Raw genomic sequence first — 25795 nt, forward strand, 5'->3', positions numbered from 1 at the left:
CTTATTATGTGGAAAAATTACGTCAAAATGACGTGCCAGGTCAAGTAAAGCATATAGTGGGTGTGAGATTCCAGTGCTATCAAAATTATTACCTTTATATTATCGTTAGTATGTAGTTCTAAATAGGTCAATGTAGGCGCGAAAGTTTAACAATGTCTGGCCTATTTCCAGCTGCATCTACAACCTATATATGTAAGCTATGTTGAGAGGGGACGGATGTTAAATGATTTTATAGAGAAAATTCAAGATTTTATTACAAGTGTAGTTAACAATTGAAATATTTCCACCGGGTCATATGTTTAATATATAAGCCACAACGTTAAGTATGTGTCATTCGGCATTCGACGTGTATTCGGTATAACCTTTGCTTAGTTGTATATATTGTAACCATAGCTAGTGTCAGGGCTTCGGTGTCTAGGCGCACAAATATTCCCCTCCTGCATCGTAGGAGAACCACTGTCTTACGTACTCTTATGTCAAACAGTTCATGTTGCAGGATGTTCCGGCTTCGTGTGATAATTCTCTTCTTTTTTATCTGCCGATCAGGTAAGAATATGACATAGGGTTTAATAATTTAAGGAAACAAAAGGGACAAGCTTTGTTTTTTTTTCTTGAAAATACGTTAAGCACTAGTGACACAAGAAGTTGAACAAAATTTCAGGAGTCATTAGTTAACCGAAAACCAGGGTTTGTCGACCCAACAAAGAAATGTCAATCTGTGTGAAAATACTGAATTGATAAATTTGACTGCATCATAGAATATGGTACACAGGCGCATTTAGTTAAAAGTTTCGACACTCTAAAGTCATATATTTAAGTATTCAGCAGCACAACACTAAATATGTACATGTTTCCTGATAGTAGAGGCGATTCATTGGTAATACTATACATGAAACGTTGTTACTCAATTGCTGTAGAAAATGAGAGTTACAGCTAGTTAAACTGTACCGAGTCATAGTTCACGGTCTGACTAAAGTAAAGCTGATTAAACAATGATTAAACAGTTAATCATTTGATAGTGATATGCGTTCGCTCTGATTTGTAGTAGAAGCACAACTTAAAGGCTGCAGTGGTGCCAAATATGGATATCACGATAAAGGGAAAAATCCACACACTGACAAAGGTCTTAAAGGTAAGCTTGTGTTATATTCTGCAAACTCGTTTTACAAATAAAATTACTCCCATGTACACATTGTGATTTTATTTTGTGGTTAAGTTAAAAAAAAACAAACAAATTTGAGTTCTAAACGAAATATGTTATATCCTTTTAAAATTATAGATGCTTTAATAAATAAATATAACGTTTTCAAACACCACGAAAAACGAAATTTCTACTAACCCTAAATTTTATGACCACAAATAAAAAATAAAATATCGCCACAATATAGTCTTTATAACAATATTCCGAGCCACTTCAGACGCAGGAGAGTCACAAAGGTTTACCAAATATCACAAAGACAGTGGTTGACGAGAAACTGCTGCCACTGAAACATATCAGTCCAGCTCTCTATACTGGTTATATTCACCCATTCCGTAGTTGAAAAAAAACAACAACTAGAAAACAAAAACAAACAAAATAGCAAAAACAAAAAAAAAAACCAAACAAACAAACAAACAAAACTACAGTCTTTTAGTTGTGGTAGCCTAAACGGTGATAGGAAGCTTTGTCATATTATTCACCTTTTGATTCCGTTCAATGCAGCTATAGGATATACAGTGGCGTTTTATTAGATGGAATTTGAAATTATACGCACTTTTCATCTATAGAAGGTAACTTTTATAAAATTCAGATTTAATTCGTATTTAACAGCATACGGTCTTCTGGTTGCGGATAAAAAGTTCACTATTCACTGTTGTGGTACGGTAAGAAGATGGCGAGGTCACGTGAGCGGGGCCGGTGAAATAGCGTATCAGGTCTGGAGACCAACGGGAAACAAGAATGAGTATAAGTTGATGGGGCAGAACCTAGTGACATGTAAGTATATTGTAGATTGGTTATTGACTAACTAAATAACCCTGATACAGCAAGTGTGAACATTTCTAACGTAGTGCCGTGGAAGTAAGGGAGTCCTCTAAATGATAACGGACCTTGTGTAGAGAGATAGCATAGACGATGGACAAAGACAACCCTTGGGAGATTGCTTCTGCCTCTGTACATCGATCTCCTACAGTTACCGTTCTACACAAGAGCGATGTGATTCAAAAAGCTTACTTTAAGGAAGATTGTCAATAAACATCGAATAAGGTTTGTTGTGTTTCTCGAACTATTCTTACTTATCATACTATAACACGTTATGTTAGAGAATCTAACATTTAGTTTGTATTTTGGAGTTGGGTACTTCTGACATTAATCGAGCTCATCTAGTGCTCGTTGTGTATCCAACATGGTATCTTGTTATTTGCAATAAACTAGAAAATGCTGAATCTGTGACATTATTTTACATTTTAATTTATAGACACAGAGGAAACAAGTAGAGCAATCGTCGTACCTGAGGAGGAAAGACTATCAGTGCAGGATGGTGATGTTTTAGGATGGTAAGCATGGAGTGTAAATCCCGTGTCAAAGTGTCTGCTGGGATCCTTGTAAAATCATCCGGATGATGATTATTCCCGTGTTCGTTTCTCTAAGAAATTGTTCTTTATACTTACCAGCCTTTCAGTTTCGTATAGACAACACACTATCAGTTTTAATTACTGGTAAAACAACTTGTGAGGATATGGTTATCATTTAGACTCTTTCCAGGAAATATCGACGTAATCTTTTATTTTTGAATTTTTACATCTAGCCGAGACTGTCAAATTCTGTGGTGTCGGAATCAGAACTTACTTTGAGAATTTAGATTTTACTTTTTTTTACGATCGATCTGTACTTAAAAGAATTTGAAAGTTAATCAGGGTTGAAAGAGTCACCTTGATTCGCGCTGTCAATAAATTTTACTAATAGTATCTGCATTTATTTTGATACCATAAGCCGGACCAACGAGCGTTGGAGGTCGCATGGGGCTTATGCTTGAAAATTGTGGTTGGTTGATTACATAGGAAATCATTTGAATCTAATGCCAAACAGCCCCTCCCCAACTCTATTTTTTCGGAGTTTATTGATCCACCACTAAATACTTTAATTTCTTTGAAGGTACACGAGAGGGAACAGTATCATGATTTACGACAACGGGGGAAGTAACAACAACTATATTTGGGAAGGTATGCCCGATGTTTCACCTGGTCAATTATTGGACTGGTCAAAGGCTGTCAAGGTCAACCGGAGATCATATGCTGTCGAAGCCATCTCTGAAGATAGTAAGTGCTTTTGTCTGTAAGAAAGAACTCAACTTAGCTTGTTTAAGTTGACAAAACTGCAGCACTTTCCTTTCAACGATATGAGAATTAGGGAGGAATTTATTTGACTTTTGAGAATGCAGGGTTATTTTGCTTTTAGAAATTAGATATTTGATGTATTAGTCCATGGGCTGGGAGGGTCCAACGTGCACCCCCACTCATCAACTTCATGGCGATTTTTAGGTACCTTTATACCTCCCATTACTAAATCAATTTGTCGCCAAAGAATATTCTCGGATTCTTTTTCAGTATAAGCCTATATCTGCACCCCATTGAGTCAAAAAGGCAAGATTTTTGTGACTCAATTTTTTGAGAGTCTAAGCCTTCCTGGGATAGCATGTGTGAACAAACTAAACAAATATATGTGTCATCGTGTAGCCCAATATCTAGGCTTTACAATGATACCAAGAAAGTTGCAGTAACACTTAGGGTTTTGTGGTAAAATTAAAAAAATGTACCCTTACCCCGCCGAAATATTTTCGTGGTCAGAATTTTTTTTTAAAAATGCGAAAAATGGGATTTTCGATTTTTCGGTCAAAAGTCACATAAATTCGACTCTACAAGTTATTGCTCAACTAAAACGTCTCAAATTTGGTATCATTCGATGGATAATTTAATTGTCTACATAAATGAACCACGAAAAACTACTTTTCAGGAAAGGATTTTCAAACTGTATTAAAAATATCACCCTACCCCTAGAAAACAGAATTCTCATTCACAGCATACTGACACTGTAGAACTCATATTTTAGTTATTCATAATTAAGATACTAATGTACCTAACATATCTGATTAATTAAGGCGCTTAGATTTTTCAACTTGTAGGGTCGAATTTATGTGACTTTCGACCGAAAAATCGAAATTCCCATTTTCGCTTTTTTGGATAAATTCTGACTACGAAAATCGCCATAACTCATCAAAAGAACCCCAGAAGTATAAATTGTGATAATATTAAACAGAAAATACCAAATAAGTCATTTTTTAATGAAGCATAAATACTTTAGGGGTTTTGACATTGAAAAATATGTCAATTTAAGCGATTTTTCGGCGGGGTAGGGTACATTCTCTTTCATTTTACCACAAAACCCTACGTATTACCGCAACTTCCTACATGATGATACATACATTTGTCAGTTATTTCGTTCTGTAGAAAGGAGAAGTTCGTACAATCAAAAAAATTAAAAAATGGGAGGTATAAGGTTACCTGAAAATCATATTTTGGTTGATGAGTCGGGGGATGAGTGCACGGGGGGTTATCTCAGTCCACGTACTATATGACTGTACATACACTTTTTTCAATAGAAAGTAATTTCTCTGAAATTTAACCATGATTTCTACTACAGTTTTTTTTTCAGTTTAGTCAAAGCATCCATCACAAAACCACATAATGACCTCGAATTACATTAGTTTTAGTCGGAAATTTGGATGTTTCGATTCCACTTTTCCTTGCAATCTTATATTTTTAATTGCCTTTTTTTCTCAGATATATACGACAGTTGCCTTAGAATTAGGATCTCTAAACTGAATTTCAAGATTTGTAGTTTGACGGTCGCATCTAACCGTTTACTTGCTTTGCTTACGTACCACCAGCATTCACGAATTTCTACTGTAAAATCCAAGATCGACGCATCTAAATTTTCATAATTATAATACAAGTAATTATTTTCTAATTTCACAACCGTTGGGTTTAAAAGAGGAGTCTACTAAATCACTGGCTATCAAAAATTCTCGTAAAATAGTTTCATTATTATGTCATTTTAATACAGGTAGACCACCATCGTTCAAGAACTTGCCCCACAGAAATATATTCAATCTTGATGATATAGATGACGCCATTTCGGCAGACAACCCGACAGATGTGTGGCTCATTGAGCTAGGTGATCCAGACCCTCAAGATATTCCTGGACTTGTTCTCACCATGGAACCACCCAGTCCTTACTTCACAATTAAAAAAGATTCAAGTGAGTTCAATATGAAAATTATTTCTCAAGATAGTTCAACATCAATGTCTGTATTTTAATATATTTACTAATCGTTATATTTGATATACAAAACATCTATCGCAGTGTAGGTCGTATTGAAAACCGTATTGCTTAATATGAGCATTTAATTATTATTTTTCAGCGATGGTTGTGATGAACCAGAAGCCGCCTTTAGATACATACGTTCTCCATTTTAAAGTAGTAGACCATTGTGGACACAGTCGGGAAAACAACTTGACTGTTATCATTAAAGATCCCAGCAAGGTAGTTCAATTACATGTATAAGAAAAAAAGTATTTGTTCTTTTTATCTTCTTAATAATTTGACTAGTTAGTTCTCTGTGTATTTCATCCATTGGTCTATGCAAAACAAAGAAATAAAAAAGAGAAAGCTAGAACAAGAAACTATACAAAGAAGTTTCTACTTTTGACTAAATGTATAATAGGACAGGAGTATGTCAAATGTACATATCCTCAATATTGTATCCGTAGAATGGTGAAGCTGGAGTGATAGTACCTCAGCCTAAACCTCAACCTACTCCTGCGCCTCAGCCTCAGACACAGCCACAGCCGCAGCCGCAGCCAACAAATGCCCCCACACCTGCTCCTCAGCCAGCTACTAATCCACCCAGACCGGCTAGGGGCCAATCAGATGACGGTAAGTCCCAGACCGGCTAGGGGCCAGTCAGATGACGGTAAGTCCCAGACCTGCTAGGGGCCAGTCAGATGACGGTAAGTCCCAGACCGGCTAGGGGCCAATCAGATGACGGTAAGTTACAAAGATACAAAAGAGACTTGATCTTTTATAATGGAAACTGCTTTGTCTATTAACAATATAACCCTTAATCATTAAACAAAGAATTAATGTTCAAATTTTGCAAAATCAAAATGCTAAAATATTTGAGTCACAAAAACTTGATTTTATCATGTTGTTTACAACATATGAGTCAAAGCCCACCTTACGTTGACATTTTGAATAATAAACATGATAGAGCTGCTTTATGTAAAATTAGAATTAGTGCTGTTCTCTGATCAGTGAAAGAGGAAGATATTTAAACATTCCAAAACCAGAAAGGTATTGTACCTTATGTAAATCAAATTGCATCGGAAATGAAAAAAATAAATCTTTTGGAATGTGAAGCTTATAATTCTCAGAGAACAGGAATCAATGAAAAATAGAAAATACATTAACCAATATACAATTATATGTACGTAATATTAGCAACAGATTGACATTTTCATTAAACAATAACTCTTATGAAATACAGAGATTGACTCCCTTTTTCATCTCAAATTGTTTGAGCATCAGAAATAATCTATCATAAATGATAATGTATACTGTATCATCATGATAATGTTTCATCTATGCATGTTTATGTATGTTATATTTTGTTGAGAAAGTGTCCATGAAAAAACAGGCAGTTTCTATAATATGCGTGGCACATTTTTTAGGGGTTTTTCTTGAAAATTCAAGAAAATAAGTTGAAAATTCAAGGAACTTTCTTGAATTTTCAAAAAAACAATCTTGAATTTTCGACTTTAAAGTTATTATATTGAATTTTCAAGAAAAGCCCCTAAAAATAAAAAAAAAATCGTGGCTTTTCTCGGCTTCCGTAATTTCTCAATGAATGTGCATTAAAAAAAATCTCGAACATGTTTAAATAATTTAATTTAAGAAATAACAGGGTTTCTGATCGGAAAAAAAATCGTCCATCATCTCATAGACATAATTTTGTATGAATGATTGGATTGAAAGATTTGATACTTTAACTGAATAATAAGGAATGACTGTTATATTTTTTCGGTCAATGAAAACCTGCCACGCAGGTTATTGAGTGTGCACCACGTGATTGAGGTTATTTCTTCGTAGACCGAAATAATATAAAAGTCATTCCTGAACTGCATGTAAAATATATGAATTTCTATGGAAGCTCGAACGCACAAATTTTAGGTTTGTTTGTGTGTGTGTACTGTCTGGAAGACACATTAATAATTATTAATAAAAATTCAACTATATTTGTAGTTATGTAAGATTTTTGTTTGGTATCATATTCTTTTATAGTACATGTACATTGCAGATTATTACTGGGATTGGTTAGTGGCTGTTATTTTTGCGTGTCTAATAGTCATCGTTCTCGGGATTCTCCTCGTTCTGTTCCACAGACAAGGCTGGTTACACAAGCGTCACCGAACACACCCACGGAGAGGACCACCTAAAGATGCAGAGAAGGCCAATGGTACAAAGCCGGAACCCAAAATGGATGATCTCAACAAACCAAAACCAGCTGATGGAACTGGCGTTCCAAACGCTGCAAGACCGAAAGAGATAAGAGTCGAACAAAGAATTGAAACTACGTCAACAAAACCAGTCAGACTAGATAAATTAGGTTTTGTAGCGAAATAAATACATGTACGTGTAACTCACCTTTTGAAGACCATGTTTAATTTGAATAATTTTGATTATGAATTTGTGATGTATGTTAAGTTATTGGCTGTGATATGATATCAAAACGTTGTGAAGGCGTGTTATATAGAGTAGTAGTTGATTTTAGGCACGGACCAATTGATTTTCTTAGGGTGGGGCTTGGATTTTCACGTTGCGTTTTGGGCCAATTACTTTTCCCATACAAAGAAAACACATAAAATTTATTTGGAACATTTTTCCCTAAGGGCAAAATGTGAGCCAGAATATGTTTCCCCAAATATTTTTTGTTAAAGGATCACAGACCTCACCCCCAGAAAATCTAATTGAAGTCTCTCATCGGTTTGTACATATGACGATTGCGCTCATTGACATTCGTGTATCACTGCATCTGTACAAAGAACTGTTGGTGTACATAAATATATTGTTGCTATTTTACGAATAAAGTTACATACCATGTATGTGAATATATTATATTTTTGTTTGCCGTGTATGTAACTTGCAACTTTCAGTAACCCGTTCAATATCTATTCTACGAGACACGTGTGCTCCAGATCGAGATAGGCACTTTGAATAAAGTAAACGTAAATATCAGGAAACTCAAATCTTGATTCATAGGCGAGTCACATAAATCGATGATCACTCTGTAAGAATAAACGCAAAACTTATCATAAGGTGATGGGATGGACTTACATACACCAAAGAGCAAATGAATGGCGTTGTGGATTCACAGGGGTGTAGGAGGTTGGCACACCCTTTTTCTTGAAAAAAGATATCATTTTCGTGTTTAAGATTGACAAAAAATGGTAAATTATGTCCTAGCACTTACTCCCCCTTTCTGAGGAACATCGACTGGCACCCCGCCCACTTTCAAAGTGTCTGGGTCAGGCCCTGTGCTGAATACTCATCAAAAATGTCGCAGCTCCTTTCAGCACATGAACCATTCATTATTACAATAATCTTCAGCATTTAACAATTAAAATTGGTTTACTGAAGTAACAAAGCTAATAATACAGACCGAAGCACTGAATTACGTCCCTTACTAATCGGGATAGTTAATGTTTGTGGTAAAAGAGAGACAACCCTGGTGTGTTCTTTATTAGTTCTACGTACGTACATAATACACCTTTACATAAGTAGCTCTGAATAAAAACAAAATCACATCCAGCTAAAAGTCAGTCCACAGCATAAGCTTACACTGCTAAAATTAATTCATTTTTGTGGTCTTGCATGGCCGTAGCTAAGGTCAAATATGTAGTGTGGCAAAACCTAATTATAATAGGCAGGGGGTCTGGGCCCGCTCGAGGCATGGTTCCCAGAAGCTCTGGGGGTAAATGGTACAAAACCTGCTATCTGGGCTTTTTCTGGGCCTATATCAGCGGTATCGATAATATGGGTTTTGTGTACCATAAAAGTGACGGTGCTTCTTTTTTTTCCATTTTAGGAGGAAAAAAATGATAATTTATGTATAAAAATTAAACTCCACAGAATCTGTTTACCACCGGATAATAGATGTGATATTGTTTACCACAGTAATTCCCTACTAGTATAATCAACTCAAATTTTCCAGCAAAAGGAGGCTTCCCCTGAATCCGTCTATGGACTTTGCATTTAAAACAGTAATCCTGTAGTAAAACTATTACCAACACCGCTTCTTTTTCTACAAGATCCTGTTTTAAGCCAACGATTCGGATACTGAAATTGATACTGACCACCATAAAAATTTTCGGGATATTCAGACTCAATTTACCGCCAAGTAACAGTCTCCTTCTTTTGAAATTAGTATCTTGCCTCAAATGGACGCTACGGCAACCGCCACTCTTGTCCTCAAGCATTGGTTCTTCATTTCTGTATTAAATTTGCTCCATGCTTTTTGTTTTTAAATTTCAACTTTGCATAATTGCGTTTATTTAAGTAATAAAAGAAATCCGCACCTGGTTTAATTTCGACATATAATATCATAGAAGTCTATACTATGAACACTTATACTCAAGTTATTGCCAGGAAACCAAATTATCTATGGACACTAGACAACAATGATGACACACCAGGACAGCATGATACACAATATGTTCCATTGTAGGACTGTAATTTTTTCAGTAGTACAAAAATGTGCATAGGTTTGTAAATTCGGAAATGATTGCAATGTTTTCATTACTGCCAAAAAATTCATAAGACTTAAAATCACTATAATTTAAGGATTATTGAAGTTTTAGCATCACTGGATCTACAACTTTTATCAATATAACAAAAAATAGCATTGTAATAATTGATTCAGGCAATAATTCCTGAATTTACAGTAGATACCATTTCTCGTTAAATGGGCCATGGTAATGTGAAAACAGAATATTGATTAGGAAAGAAACTAAGACATGAAAGCTAACTCACTAACATATACCCTATTTCTGTTTGGACTCATTAAAACCATGTGAACACTTTAGTTGGATTACCTCCCTTTGCAAGCATATGCCAAATATCATCTTCCTTCAAGCAAATCTACAAATGATATCCAACCTTTGTGTAAATCTATCATACAGTGCAGAAGGAATTTATGTTGACAATCTATTTGGATTGATGGGTATGGTTATTCATTGTAACCTCTATGCTTTGTTTGCAGGAGGTACATGTGTATATGTATATGTGTTGGTAATTAACTCATTTTACCTGGTACTTTTTATAAACAAAGAAAAAAACTAGTTTTAATTTGATTTTTGTTTTTATTAGAAATATAATATTTTATGAGAATGATAAATGATTTAATGATTTGTTGATTTGAATAGAAATATCATGTTGTTATCTCCCCTACGCACTTTTTAAGTTAACAATTAAATGAACAAATCATTTTCTATAAATATACAAAAAAGGTAAAACATTAAATGCAACAATAATATAACAATAAAACTAAAGCTACAGTTATCTAAAGAGTGTTATTCATCTAAAAAATAAGACCATGAAATATTGCTACCATGTAAAAAGTACATTGGTAAAATGGATCACTGAAATCAGTTTGGAAGCTAGCAAAATTATTGAATAAAAAGAACAGGAAATCCTTTAAGAGATTCTTAAATTTTTAATCACTTCTTCATTCTTTTGCATTTAAAAAAATAACACAAAAATATTATGTTATATTACTGGTTACTAAGTTCACAAAATGGAAAACTCACAATAGTAAGAAACTTGAATCTGATAATAAATTAATAAATCTGTTTAAAAGTTTATGGAATGTTTAAATTGGCTTTTTTTTATCAGAAGAAAAAAGTGAAGACGAAATACCCAACATATAAAAGAAGAAACCAGGAACATAAAACAAACATGGTTAAAGCTTGAACACAGTAAAAAGAAAATAACATCTTAGATCTACAAACAATGCCATGAATGTAACAATGTCAGATCTACAGTGACACTGAATGTAACAATGTCAGATCTACAGTGACACTGAATGTAACATTGTCAGATCTACAATGACACTGAATGTAACATTGCACCATATACTCTAGAAAATGCTTACTATGTCCTTAGGACACATATGAATAGATAAGTTATGAAGAGTTCTGCCAGATGGAAATCAACCAGACTTACAAACAGTGCATATCCCCCAAAATAATAATATTTTCACCAACATTTTCATTTGTATAGCTACTCCCATAATCCTTGCTAAAGTTACAATGCACAGTTACTCCCCCTAATGTATCAAATTTCTTTAAAAAAATAAATAAAATTCTATAAGATTCTATTTTAAATTAGGTGCAGGTTTCTGTACTTTTTTGTCCTGGAATAATTTTAACTGAAGAAATAAGAAAATAGTTGTAAGGATATCCTTGCCAGCATACAGCTATAGAAAGCAAGATTGATTTCCATCTCTGCTAATTTACATCATATCAAAAGAAAATATTAAACCTAAATGCAAAATATATCAACTAATATTGACACAAGAAAATCAATCTATAGCAGTCAGTTAAGATCTGAATATATCAAAAATTTGGCACTTGGTCAGATCTATATACTGTTTGACACTAACATTTTTATTGCAGGCATTTCTATTTCAGTCATGTTATCAAGATTTCTAATACATTTTTTCTTTAAAGTAAAAAGGCTGTTTTATGTTTTCTTTGAAGAAAATTAGTTTTGGTATTAATCCCCATCTAGTCTATGACATTTTGACTTAAAAGTTGACTTAAGGAAGACAACTCAAAATATTTGAGGCTTAATTCAGCATTTCAACAAAATATAAACATATCATAACATTCTTTAACATTCTTATTGAGGAGTTCAAGTGCTTGAATAACATCTGATGTGGCACTTGACATTAAATAACATATGAAAGTCATGTGATGTGTAGTCTTATGACATATCTGACATGAAATATTTTGATTGCTTCAAACAGAATGACATAAAAATGGGGTTTTTGTAATAAAACAAAAAATGGAATAAAATAGTTTGTATAAAAATATTAAGAAATGGTTCATTGTGTAAAAAACATTGCATATTTCATCTCATCAATAAAAATGTACATTTGAACAAATACTCAACATCCTAATCAAGAACATATTTTTAGATTCTTAGCTCCTGTTCAGGGTCATGTGACAATATGACTTGATTGTTACTATGGTGACGACCCCTGCTATGTATACTAGGTCCACCATTTTGATGTGGATGTACACCATGGCTGTTACTAGGATGTGAATGAACACCATGGTTACCACTGGGATGTGAGTGCACACTATGGGCACCACTCTGATGCGGGTGAACACTGTGATTACCACTGGGATGTGAGTGGACGCTATGGTTACCACTCTGATGTGAATGTACCATATTTTGTTGGTTATATGATGGTTCCGGGCTCCTGGTTGCCAATGGTGACAGAGATGGTGTAAATGATGGAGTTAATGCAGGGGAAGTGAAACTTGATTCATGCTGTATTGGTGACCGTGGCATGTTCTGAAATGATGTAGTCATATTATTGCTAGTTCTATTAGATTTTCCTGCACCATGACTAGATCGAATTGGCTGTGGAACAGCGGTGGGTGGAGCATTTGTAATGATTGGTGGTGGCACCATTTTCACCTGAGGGTTAAGTGAAGTACTTATATTCCTTTGCGGAACAGTCTGCACAGGTTGTTTTTTAGGTTGTATAGTATCGTCTTTTAATTTTGCGATTTCAACAAATACATGTGCTAATGGTTGATACTGTGGTCCCCAGTTCAACAAATAATCCCAATTATAGGATCCCGAGTATTCCTCCTCACTATTTATCACATTAGAAATAGTCCCCTCATGTTGGGGTTCAATTTCATGGAAACCTAAGTCTTTTCCACCATCACTATAACTGGTGTCATTCACTGGACCAAATTTACTATAGTCTATATCAGAAATGTTAATACTTTCATTATCACCACTTCCTATATCACTAAAAGGTTCAGAAGGTTGTATAGTCTGTTTTGATTTTTTAGGCTGAATAGTTGTATCTATGCCAAGTTTGGCTAAATAGTCTTTAGAGTTTTGAACGGAAGGTTCTGATAGATTGTCATCATCTGGTAAACCAGAGTCTGGCATATTTTTACTACGATATCCACTTGATGAGTTTAAAACCGATTGTGAATTGATTCTCATGACCTCATCATCCTCATCAGCCTCTACGGAGCCACGCCCACTGGAGGCAGAATGATGAGATTGTTCAGATACATCAGGAGTTGTGATTAGATTTTCGTCATACTGATATGTTTCCCTGGCTTTATTAGAAGGTGTAGGAAAATCAAACGCCCCATTAAAATCACCATCATAAACCTCGGCAACTGGGGGTTGACCCTTCTTATTTTTGTAACGGATTATAAATATGATGAGAACAACAATTGAGATGATCACTATTATTACAAGAACCACGATGACAATAATTGTTGTGGAAACACCTTCCTGTGGAGCTGTTCTTGGAGGTTCACATCCAGGACATGTCCTGTTAACCTGAATCTCAACCACTGCCGTTGCTTTGTTAGTTGGACCTGAACTAGCTGTAACAACTAAAGTGACTTTAGACTCGTCTAAAAACCTCTTAGCACGAGATAATTCTGCAGATCTCTTTCTACGAGAAGAACTAAATTCATGTTTGACATAGATGGAACCATTTGTTGAATAAATTCCAAAATATTTTAAATGACTATTTGTTTCACTGAGAGAATAGTAAATTCTTCCTGCCAAACCACCATCTAAATCTTGGGCTTTCACTTGTCCAATCAAGTCACCTGCTTTTGCATTTCCAGGAACTGAAAATTCAAACTTGTCTTTGGTGAATGTAGGAACATGTTCATCCTCATCATCAATAAGAATCACGACTGGAGTGGATGCATATAATCCTCCACTATCTGTTGCTATTACAGTGAGGTCATAACTATGGAGACCAGGGGCAAGTGATGGAAGATTTTCGTAGTCAAACAGTCTCCTTGTGTAAATTTTTCCATCATTTGAATTGATATAGAAGAACTGATTATGACCTTTGTTAGAATCAATCTGATAAGTCAATACACCAAATGGTCCATGATCCTTGTCATTGGCATGAACCTCTCCAACTAAAGTATTGTTCCTATTTTCTAGTACACTCAAGAAGTAGAATGGTTGAGGGAAGAATGGATTGTTATCATTGATATCAGTTATATTGATATTGACAGAGGTGTAAGCCGAAAGTTGTCTAACATTGTTAGCACACTGTTTACAATCAACAGCAGTAATAATGATCTTGTGTGATTTTTCTGTTTCATAATCCAAATTAGAACCAAGGGCTATATTCATATTTCCATTCACAGAATTAATACTGAATAAACCATTATCATTTCCTGATGTAATTGAGTATGACAGTTCTGCATTGACGCCTGTGTCATTATCCTTGGCTAATACAGACATGAAGATCTGTCCACTATTGTAGTTCTCTGGGAGTGTGATGTCATACTCTGTCTGTGTGAACTCTGGTGTCTTATCATTTACATCACTGACACTTATCTCCACATCAGTTGACACTGTCTGTAGTGGAGACCCACGGACAATGGCTGACACTTTAATAAGATATTTATCTTTCATCTCTCTATCCAAGTGTCCATTAATGGATATAATTCCAGTTTTCTGATTTATCCTAAATTTATTTTCATGTCCCCCAGTAATGGAGTAGTCAACATCCTGACTTGTGCTGGTCACTCTGACCTGAATGACAGAATGACCTACTTTCTGTGCTTCACTTACATCAGCTCTGAAATATATGACTCATTGTAGAATAATGAACTTCTGAGATGTTTTATGAGGTACAGAGTAACAGATCTATGTCTTAGAATTAAATCTTACATGTAAATCTATTTCAGTATTAATTTGTTCCCATATGAAACAAAACAGTGTACTAGCATAATTAATAAGTGATAATTCCTAGTTTTATATTTTCACACTGAAACATATCTTTTGCTCTAATTTTCTGTTGTTTTTTTTCTCATTTGACATGTTTTATGATTGTATGCTTATAAATATTTGCATACAGTGATTTTCATAGTTTCTATCATATTTGTATTTGTCATATCTACAACACATTCTGAATAAAAAAACAATAAGCCAGTTCTTTCTGCAATTCAACAATTTCTTGAACAAAGTGAATATTTTTATGTCAAAAACTACATTAATCTTGTACTAACTTGTAGCTAGAAAGTTCAAATGATGGAGGGCTCTGATTAACTTGAGTAATGTTGACCTTGACAGCAACCATTGATGACCTTGGTGTTGTCCCAGCATCCTGTGCTTTTATGGTTAAAGTAATGATTTGACTGGATGGATTGTAAACTATTTCCTGAGTTGTTTTTATAATTCCTAAAATTATAAAATTATGCTTTGTAAGAAATAAAAAAAGCCAAACAGGCTTTAAAAAAACCAGTTATGCTTAAGCATCTGTACTAAATTTCACAAAAAGTGGTAACTCCTGGCAAAATTTCCCATTTAGTATTTGACATTACAACACAGTTTTTTACTTTGTTATTTTACTAATGACTCATTTTCCATTTGTGACTTTTTGTGTAATTGACCTCCTCCTTTTTTGTGTTTTAAAGCTTCAGACCTCTAAAAGGAATTGTAAGAAAAATAACTAATAATGAAAGGAAGCATCTAACAATCTAAAAAAAAAAACTGTTTTCCTCATGCTTTCAGTTATCACACAGAACAACGTATGTGAACAGAAGGAAAGACAGCAATTTATCATAACATATCAATCGAACAAACTTTCTAAAATGGCTCAGTCTTATCACAAACTTATCTTATCATTCAAAGTTCACTAACAGCTCTGAGACTGGATAGATCTTTCAAAACTTTCAAGGAGCTCATGCCTTACTTTATGACACTGGTTTACCCTTGGTGTAACAATAATTATACCAATAGAAGCACATGTAAAATCTAGTGAATTATAAACTGGATAATATGGCAGTGAACCCACGATTTATCTTACTTACCTGTATCAGGTTGGATGGAGAATGAAGAGGTCTCATCATTTACAATACTATAAGTTATCTGTGAGTTCTTCCCTGAGTCAGCATCGGTGGCATTCACTACAACATCAACAGTTGTTCCTACAGCTGATAACTCTGGCAGATTGGCCTAGAAATATAATAGTAAGATAGAGATGGTAAAAATATGTATCAGTAAATTAAGACACTTCGATGACGCATCATATACATGCACAACAAAAATCAAGACTTCCTTAAAGTATGATTGCTAACCACTTTGGTATTTTTTTTAACTTGTATCTTTGCTCATTAATTAATTTCATATTTTTAATGTATAACACCATATCAAAAGTTCAAGATACATGTAATAAGTCTTATTTTTTTATACTTATTACTTACAAGCGAAAATATCAGTTTGTTCATTATGCATATATATAACACCTATACATATAATTATACTGCATACAAAATAAAAAAGACTCTTACTATCAATACTATATTGACGGAAAATCAATGGATCTTATATGAGACACAACAGCAAACTTACATGATAGCTGTTCTGCGTGAAGGCTGGGCTGTTGTCATTCTCATCAATAACATTAACGTTCAGGGTGGTCTTTGCTTGATGTGGACCATCTGTTACCTGGATATAGGTCAAACAAAAGATTTTAAAACATACTATTTTTGGAAAATGTCAAAACTGTATAGTCATAAGTTTCTTGACAACAAAATACAATTTTCATTTCTTCCCATTATCATCTTAAATAGATTATGCCATTACTAAGATACAGTGAATATGTGGATTTTTTAAAAATGTTTAAAAATTTAATTATCTGGAAGTACTGCAAGGGGAAGTACCTACCTGTAGGCCTAGGACATAATGTTTCTTGGACTCATGGTCTAGTCTTTTGGCTAAAATGATCTTCCCACTGAACTTCTCCATAGTAAACATGTTGTCATGGTTTCCTTGAGGTGTGAAAGAGTATCGTAATACAGGATTGTCAACATCATTGGCTGTTATTACTGCAACCTGTGACCCAACCTGAGTTCCTGCAAACAAATAAAAATAAAATATAGGATCTAATTTATGCATGATTTTTTTATTACATACATATCTATTGTTATATAACAGCTTATTAATTCAGGAACAACAAATAGGCATGCACAAAAAAAAGGCAGCAATAAATAAATAAAGCAGTTAAATTCACCTTGAACAAACAGCTCCTATTTAGCAAATACTAAATAATTGAAAGATACTTGATTTAATTTCTAATACACCCAGTTTAGTACTTCAAAATTTACCACAAGAAGAAACGTAATACAAAATAAAGAAGAATTTAGAAAATGCCAAGGTGTAATACAAACCTTCCAGAACATCAACTGGTGTGGGCACTGGGAAATTTGGTTGTTGGTCATTAATGTCAGTGATGTTAACTGTCAGTTGGCACTGACTAGACATGGCAGGACTGCCACCATCCTTTGCCTCAATAGTCAGTTGGTACCAAGGAGTGATTTCAAGGTCAATTTGATGCTTGACCTTGACAATGCCACTGTAGATTGGTTCTATTATAAAAGCGCCACCATTATTGCCAGTGACAATGTTGTAGGTAATATTAGCATTTCTTCCGTCATCCAAATCAGTAGCCAACACCTAGATTAATAAAAAAAGTAATATAATCTTCAAATATAGTGACAATATCTGATACAAAATAAACATTGATTGTATGACAAACAGAAATAAGGATATTTTTTCAAAAACAAAAACTTTAAGACTGTAACTAAATCCTTTTACAAAAATAACAATATTACTGCTGTTCTATAAATAGACTTAAAAGAGAAACTACAAAAACTGCAAACAAAGATCACTAAAGGATACTTCCTGTTCACCAACGAAGGAAACCATATGATCAAAGTATAAATTAAGTAATCAACCAGGAAGTTGATGTCTGAAAATGAATTCCATAATATGGCCTACCTATATAAAGCTTCTGTCAATACTGTGAAAGTACTATTGTTCGTGGGGTACCAATTTTCATGGTTTTCGTGTTAAGGCCAAACCACAAAATTTTGTACCCAACGAATAGTAGATTTCCATTGATGTTTATAAAGAAAACTTCAAAACCACAAATTCAAGAATCCACAAACATGTGATTATTCCCTAATCCACGAAAATTGGTATCCACGAATTAAAGTACTTTCACAGTATATCAAGTTACTGTGATAAGCAGTTGCAGAGAAAACTGTGTCACAAGAAAAGTAACAGACATAAGAATGTATAGACACCATTATCACTACTAAGTACGGTATATATGCCTCGCTTTCAAAACAAGGCGTATAAAAATAAATAAAGTTTCAATACCATGCATGAAGTAGTTGTCTTTGTAAGAATCATGCAAAATCTTAAAAATGTGATACACCCCAAAAAGGCTACATATTTTTATTTTTGTAATTAAGTTGTTTTATGGGTCTATATTATGAAATGTGTAATTATCATTCAAATCTGCCTGCTCTTAGGAGATAATCAAAGGTGAAAATCCAATAGATTCTATTGTATTTGAGTGTCATTTACGGAGTTATCTTCCCTAATTTTGAAATCTACAGTGCATTCTATATAATTTTTATCTCATAAGAACACAGGTTATATGAAAAACCCAATGTTAATTTCTGTTTACTAAGCTAATTCAAACAAAATATCAAAAATAAAAATATGTAGGCTTTTTACCCGTGAATCACATTTTTGCATGATTCTTAGCTTGAGTGCTACTTAACAATTCTATACCTGTGTGACATAAGCTCCATTACTGGAATGTTCTTGAACTGTTGCATAATAATGGTTCTGTGCAAACAAAGGACGGTTATCATTTATGTCTGTAAGCTCCACCCAAACAGTAGTATAGTCATATAGTTGGCCATCAGTAGCTGCTACAACAACTTTAACTCTTCTCTGGGTCTCATAGTCTAGTGTCAAGTAGTCATTTACTTGGATTCTACCTGTAAATAAATAAAACACAATTCATGTCAAATTTGTCAACAGACATAGCTTCATGGGACTGGTTCAGACAAATATCTTTAAATATACTATATTCTTAAATACATCAGTATACAAAACTATCGATCTGTTGTATTGCATATATTCTAAAGAGAAAAGCATATTTTCTTATTTTTTTGTTTCCTTTCAGAGTTACCTACCTTGCTCAATACTAAATGTATTCCCTTCTTTTAGAGTAACATACCTTGCTCAATTCTAAATGTATTTCTTTCCTTCAGGGTTTCCTACCTTGCTCTATACTAAATGCATTCCCTTCCTTCAGAGTTTTCTACCATACTCAATACTAAATGTATTCCCTTCCTTCAGAGTTACCTACCTTGGTTAATACTAAATGTATTCTTTTCATTCCCACTGACAATACTATATGTGATGGTTCCGGCTATATTTCCTCCATAATGCTCAGCCTCTACTGTCTGTACATCACTATCCTTTGGAGCATGCTCCTTAAGAGAGGTAGTGTAAACCTTCTGTTTAAACCTGAGTCCAGAAGAACTGGTTCCAACTGTTACCAGAACAAAACCTAAAATACAAAAGGAAATTATGAAGAATAAGTGTGGTATGAGTAGTCTTAAATAAATTTTTTTAAAAAATGAGTCCAAAATTTGAAATTCATAATGGCTCATAAAGCATTGAGAATGGACCTTTAAACCTCAGTAAATTTTATTCCATTGACAGAGGTAGTTTTTTTTGTCCCTTAATCAAATCATACATACCAGTAGATGACTTGGCAGGACTTCCACCATCAGAGGCAATAACTTCAATATTAAACATCTTCTTATCACTTGGCAGGGCAGAATTAGTCCTAACTACACCAGTTTGACTGTCAATCTTAAAATATGGTGTGTTAGGTCCTAAACTGTAGGTCACCAACCCAATATTCCCAGAGTCTGCATCATGAGCAGTAACCTCTGTTACATATGTATTTATACTGGGACTGGGATTTAGACTTTTGGTAAATGGAACCTCCGTAAACACAGGGCTGTTGTCATTAATGTCCTGTATTCCTATGGTAACGGTGGCTGTTGAACTAAACATGTTTCCTCCCCCATCTTTAGCTACGACATTAAAGGTGTACGTTGACTTTCTCTCGTGATCAAAAAGTCTGAAACAATCACATAAATGACTTATTTTAAACATCTCCTTCATAATACCTACCTGGCTTCAGAAGCAAACATTAAATTCTAAAAAAAAGTAAATACATAATTCTTGCTTTACATTCTTGTTTTAATTGTAGCATTTCTTTTTGATTCGCATGATACACGTTAAATTCAAAACTTATGGTAATATCTTACACATATTATTCCAAAAATTGCTCAACATTTTTTAGACAAATTACACAAAAAATTACCATATTAATATTCTTACCGACTAGTGATTATCTCCCCTGTTTTACTGTTTATCTGGAACTGTCCTTCTGTGTCATTACCAAGAGAATATGTGACCTTGGCATTGTCTCCCTCATCATCATCCATAGCTGACACTAACAGAACAGTTGATCCCACAGCGATATTCTCCAAAATATTGTGATTATAGCTATCTTTAGAAAATTTAGGTGCATTATCGTTATCATCCAGAACATGGACAAGAACATTACAGGTAGTACTTTGACTTGGTTGACCTTGGTCCCTAGCAACTATTGTTAGGTTATAGGTGGAAACAACCTCCCTGTCTAGGGAGTTACAGCTAAGTTCTCCAGTTTCACTGTTTATTTCAAAGGCACTGCCAATGTTTCCTGCTGCAAAAGATACCAATAATACACATTGGATTTTTCTTTCATACTTCAAACATGCAATAAAACTATTTCTCAGACAAATAAATTTTTGTAAATGGAAAGGGTCAGTTCAGACCATCTTAGACCTCAACAAAATCCAATTTCTATGACAGTGGGACCTGTTACATTCTGATAAGGACCTAAGTTTTATTGAATCGGCTAGTGCACTGATTTGTAACTTAAACATACATTGTATGATCCATCTCAAGATTTAATTGCACTAATTAATGATGAATTCTACACAAAAAATGGCTTTGAATAATTAGAAGTGTAGCAAAAAAACCCACCTCCTTCAATAGTGTAAATAAGTTTGCTGTTGTCACCAGTATCCAAATCAACAGCCAATATTTGTTGTATGATCTGCCTTCCAGCATTCTCTGGGATATTGATGGAGACCTTTGACTCTGTAAATACTGGAGGGTTATCATTCTGATCTTCAATAGTGATGTTAACTGTAGCAGTATCATACAGGGATGGATTACCATGGTCTGTTACATACACTTAAATAAAGAACAACAATTAAAAATTAATGCTTGAGTAAGGATTAATTGATTGTCCGTTGAAAAAGATGAAAATTAAAAGAATATGACTTAAGATTTGGGTTCTAAATAAATTGTAATGATTTAATTATGAATAATAGAATAAAAATGATTTTTTCATCAATATAATAATTCCTCTTTTATTCAAGACAAGTGTATAAATTACCTGTAATAACATAGGAGCTTTGCTGTTCTCTATCCAGGGGACCAGTAGCAGTTAGGTGACCAGAATTGGGATCCAGAGAAAATCTATTGTTAGCAATACCATTTGGGAGAGAATATGTCAGCCTATTATTGTTGGAATCACCTGTTCAAAAGAAAATGTCTATTGTGTTCATAGACAAATCACTATTCACTTTCAAAAATAGCTCACAATACTGCCAATCCTAAGCATATCACACTATTCAGCTATTCAAAAATAAGAGCTTACATATCATATCAGGAAAAAGTTAAAAGCTAATTCAGAAAGAAATATCATGAATAAAAACTTGAAATAATATAATATTCTATCAAAATTATGCAAATTTTTTATCAAGTATGAAGTTTAAGATTTCTACAATGGACACTTCATTGAGACAGAAACCTAACACAGAATTCACTACATACCATCATTATCTGTAGCACTAACAGCAACTATAAAGTCCCCTCCTTTATTGTTTTCTGTAATTTTGCCCTGGTACTTAGACATCTGAAATCTTGGTTTGTTGTCATTGACATCTATGATATTAATTGTCAATGATGTAAACGAAGAGCGAGGCGTTAGTCCATTGTCTCTTGCCATTATATTCAGGTTGTAGTTAGATTTAACTTCTCTATCAAGTGGAGATCTTATGGACAAGAGGCCTGAAATTGAAAAGAGTTTTTTTTTTTTACAAAAATATGTCAATGAAAGACACAGCTATTTGTGCTTGAACAACTTTGTTGATAATGTCTCGATAAACCGAAATTTAGGAGACTTCCTAAAATACATGCTCATGGCCTGTGTTAAAAATTAATCATTTGATCATTTCAGAATGAAAAATTTGAGCCATTCATGTTTTAAGGAGGTAGACCTAGGGTAAGGGACACAACTCTTAAAAATCGTTGGAACATTTGTATTCAGCATTTTACATCAATCTCATGTAAGCACCAAAGTAACTTGGATTGATTTTATTCGGTTTCAAATGAAAGCTTGATCGGCTTTGGCGAAATTGAATATGATACAAACGTATCACTGATTTCAAGAGTTTTGTCCCTTACCTTAGGTCTACCTCCTTAAACCCTCATGCATACATATGATGTCACTAAAACTCCATTCTTATTAAAATATTGTTAAGAAGTGGCAAGTAGATGTTAACTATCTTTTGTGTATTTAACACACAAAGGTAATACTAAAATGAATAAGTAAAGCCTTCATCTTTGTATACTTACACAAAGTGCAACATTTTAAGTGTTACAATGTTTTAACATGTGTGATGATTAGCATACCTGAATGAGAGTTGATTTCAAATCTGCCATCATCATTCCCTCCATCAATACTGTATTCCACCTGTCCATTAATACCACTGTCAGCATCGCTAGCGACAATATAAACAATTCTGTATCCAATAGCTTCATTCTCCTTTATATCAAATGGTGTGTATGACTTGAAAACTGGATTGTTGTCATTTTCATCTTCAATTACAATCCACATGGAGAGAGCAGTGTGTTTACGACAACTAAGACTAGAACACAAGTCATGCGCTTCGATGACAAGTGAAATCATCTTCACTTCTTCATAATTTATTTCACTCTTGACTTTCAATGCTCCAGTGGATCCATCCAGTTCTAAAAGGTCAGATTTTGGATTTTGTTGTTTTAAAGAGTAGAAAACTGTTCCATTGTTTCCTGAATCTCTGTCTGATGCTGTGAATGTGTACACTACCTGACCAACTGGCATATTTTCTTTCTTTTTCAAGACAACAGGGTCAGAATCAAATTCTGGTGGATTGTCATTTAAATCTATGACCTTGATGTATACTCCAATAGTGGAACTCTTTGGGTTGTAAGCTCCGTTATCAACAGCCTTAATTCCAACATAGTGTGAGGAGGATTCCTCATAATCTATTTCCCTAATACAATAAATATCCCCAGTACTCACATTCACAGAAAATAGTCCAAAAACATTGCCTTCTACAATGTAGTAAGATATTCTACCATTTTCTCCTGAATCTTTATCAAATGCTTGTACTGCAGCAACAACTGACCCTACAGCAGTATTTTCAAGAACCTCGAAAGTTATGTTCCGACTTGGGAATGTAGGTGTCCCATCATTGGCATCTCTAACATGTATTGTTATAGTTTGTACTGTCTGTTTGAAAGGCATTCCATTGTCTCTTGCAATGACTCTTACAGTGTATAAATTCTTGGCTTCATAGTCCAAAACTTCAGCAGTTGTTACAAGACCAGTGATTGGATGGATATCAAAGTTCCTTAAGGATTCTGGGTCACTCGCTGGAAAATAAAGAGATTGTAATTTTTTTAATATGACAGTATTGCAATAATAGGTTGGGTTACTAGCAATGGTAAATATATACCATTAAAGTCTTTACAAAAATATGATTTTTTTCTTTTAAATTCTTAAATCTACCTCTATCATTGGGTAACACTGAATAACTGAACTAATGGCAGTAAAATGAAACAATAGTGGCTATATCCTCATCATTAAATCTTCCCTATGAATGGACCAAAATTAATTAATGCACAATATTAAAAAAACTTCAGATAACAAACATGGAGGACAAATGTCAAGCATGTGACCTATTATTATTACTTTCTTTATAATAAATAAAACAGGAACTTATTATTTTGTCTCTTGAAACCTTTATAATAGTAGTATAATTACTGGGTTATACTTACAAGGATCAAATAGAAAAGTAATAGTCCCATTCTCAGCATTGTCTGGGTCTGTAGCCTGGATCTTTATTACTGGTGTACCCTTTATCTTGTTCTCATCAACATACTGGTCCAATGATGGATTTTCAATGACAGGATTATTATCATTTATATCTAGGACCCTCACTGTTACATGTGCAATATGGCTGCGAGGAGGGATCCCAGCATCTGAAACCTGCACTGAGAACTTATGTTCATAATTTTGCTTACTGAGCTGTTCACGGTCCAGTGATTTTGTGGTACTGATTTCACCATTGTAAGGGTTAATACTGAAATCTGTCTGCTGGTCAATAATAGTATAAGTCAGCTTTGCATTGTCACCAATATCTTTATCTGTAGCTACTACAGAACCAATGACGGTAATGGCATGATTGTTTTCTTCAATGTAGAACATATAGCTAGACAGGGAAAACACTGGATTATTATCATTGGCATCTATAACAGTTATACGAACTGGTACTTGGGCTGAGCGTGGGTTTTTTCCATTATCTCTAGCAAGTACAGTAAATGCATAAGAGTCCCGGGTTTCACGGTCTAACTCTGCTCTGAGATAAATATTTCCACTCTGTCCACTTCCCCCATGTATTCCAAACATCCCAGAATCCTCGTTGAGAAGTGTATAAGTTACTTGATCATTGTCAGCATCAGTGGCAGTAACATTCAAAACAACTGTATCCATGGCAGCAGTTTCCTTAACATTTTGTTCATAGGACTTCTGGGTAAATATTGGTGAATTGTCATTAACATTTGACACTTTGACTTTGAGAGTAAGGTTGCTACTGAGTGAAGGAGTTCCAAGGTCAAAAGCACTGACAATGAGTGAATATTCCTGTTGTGATTCATAATCAAGTGCTTTATTCAGTCTAACTTCCCCACTAGCAGCATCAACAGCAAATGTATTAGCAGGATTGACAGCAAGACGATACTGTACAGTACCATTAGATCCACTGTCCTTATCTGTAGCATGAGCCATGTAAATAGTGGTGCTTAAATCCTGGTCTTCAAATACAGTGATTTCTATGTAGGAACTTAAAAATTCAGGGGCATGGTCATTCACATCAGAAATAGAAATGTTGACCTGAAAAGGAGAATATTCAATTGCTGAAAAGTATTACTGTCATCATGGACACTACACGTTGGATAATGTTTAACAATATTTTTGTCTATAATAAAAGTTTAAGGTATGCTCATTCACTGTATCATGTGAACTTAATCAATTTAAAAAAAATTCTTTATATTTGTAAATAATGTATTATCATGAAATATCATGGTTGTTGCCTTCTCCTGTCCCATATCTTACAGCAAGTTTTGTTTAATAACATTTTG

The 25795-nt window shown here is 34.2% G+C and overlaps 2 protein-coding genes and 1 long non-coding RNA gene across 5 annotated transcripts in view; 1 reads left to right on the top strand and 2 right to left on the bottom strand.

Annotated features, from left to right (window-relative positions):
• The first annotated feature begins 354 nt into the window (after positions 1–354).
• Positions 355–8190, top strand: LOC148604324 (uncharacterized). Its single transcript, XM_088547454.1, has 9 exons — positions 355–546; positions 1046–1132; positions 1811–1975; positions 2457–2535; positions 3134–3297; positions 5102–5296; positions 5460–5581; positions 5809–5974; positions 7395–8190. Exons 1-9 carry the CDS (start codon positions 474–476, stop codon positions 7718–7720), a joined length of 1377 nt encoding a protein of 458 aa, XP_088403580.1. The 5' UTR covers positions 355–473; the 3' UTR covers positions 7721–8190.
• LOC148604325 (uncharacterized) lies at positions 6799–8790 on the bottom strand. The gene is made up of 2 exons (XR_015915749.1): positions 8757–8790; positions 6799–7625 (listed from the first exon to the last, which is right to left on the bottom strand). It is a non-coding gene; the product is annotated as an uncharacterized LOC148604325 (long non-coding RNA).
• Positions 8791–10435: 1645 nt separating this feature from the next.
• LOC148604326 (protein dachsous-like) overlaps positions 10436–25795 on the bottom strand; it is a 57877-nt gene continuing 42517 nt past the window's right edge. Inside the window, exons 5-19 of one of the 3 annotated variants that reach the window (XM_088547457.1) lie at positions 24434–25547; positions 23024–24028; positions 22163–22399; positions 21723–21863; positions 21305–21517; positions 20612–20978; positions 19960–20348; positions 19563–19766; positions 18977–19188; positions 17563–17848; positions 17060–17247; positions 16745–16840; positions 16204–16348; positions 15400–15571; positions 10436–14969 (exon numbers count right to left, since the gene is read on the bottom strand). In XM_088547457.1, coding sequence (XP_088403583.1) covers positions 12290–14969; positions 15400–15571; positions 16204–16348; positions 16745–16840; positions 17060–17247; positions 17563–17848; positions 18977–19188; positions 19563–19766; positions 19960–20348; positions 20612–20978; positions 21305–21517; positions 21723–21863; positions 22163–22399; positions 23024–24028; positions 24434–25547 — 7449 coding nt within the window. In that variant the 3' untranslated portion in view covers positions 10436–12289. Of the gene's footprint in view, positions 14970–15399; positions 15572–16203; positions 16349–16744; positions 16841–17059; positions 17248–17562; positions 17849–18976; positions 19189–19558; positions 19767–19959; positions 20349–20611; positions 20982–21304; positions 21518–21722; positions 21864–22162; positions 22400–23023; positions 24029–24433; positions 25548–25795 lie in introns of all 3 variants that reach the window. The other 2 variants (XM_088547456.1, XM_088547455.1) reach the window with 2 other exon arrangements.

The sequence above is a fragment of the Perna viridis genome, chromosome 10, assembly GCF_037379345.1.
Source record: "Perna viridis isolate PV_CMFRI_1.1 ecotype Kerala chromosome 10, ASM3737934v1, whole genome shotgun sequence".
Lineage (NCBI taxonomy): Eukaryota > Metazoa > Mollusca > Bivalvia > Mytilida > Mytilidae > Perna > Perna viridis.

What these genes read in the sequence shown, in the direction of transcription:
- LOC148604324 (XM_088547454.1), top strand. Translation starts at nt 474, where the DNA reads ATGTCAAACAGTTCATGTTGCAGGATGTTCCGGCTTCGTGTGATAATT. An exon ending in GATGGTGATGTTTTAGGATG is followed by an intron (nt 2,536 to 3,133) that starts GTAAGCATGGAG and finishes ATTTCTTTGAAG; the next exon opens with GTACACGAGAGGGAACAGTA. An exon ending in TCATTAAAGATCCCAGCAAG is followed by an intron (nt 5,582 to 5,808) that starts GTAGTTCAATTA and finishes TTGTATCCGTAG; the next exon opens with AATGGTGAAGCTGGAGTGAT.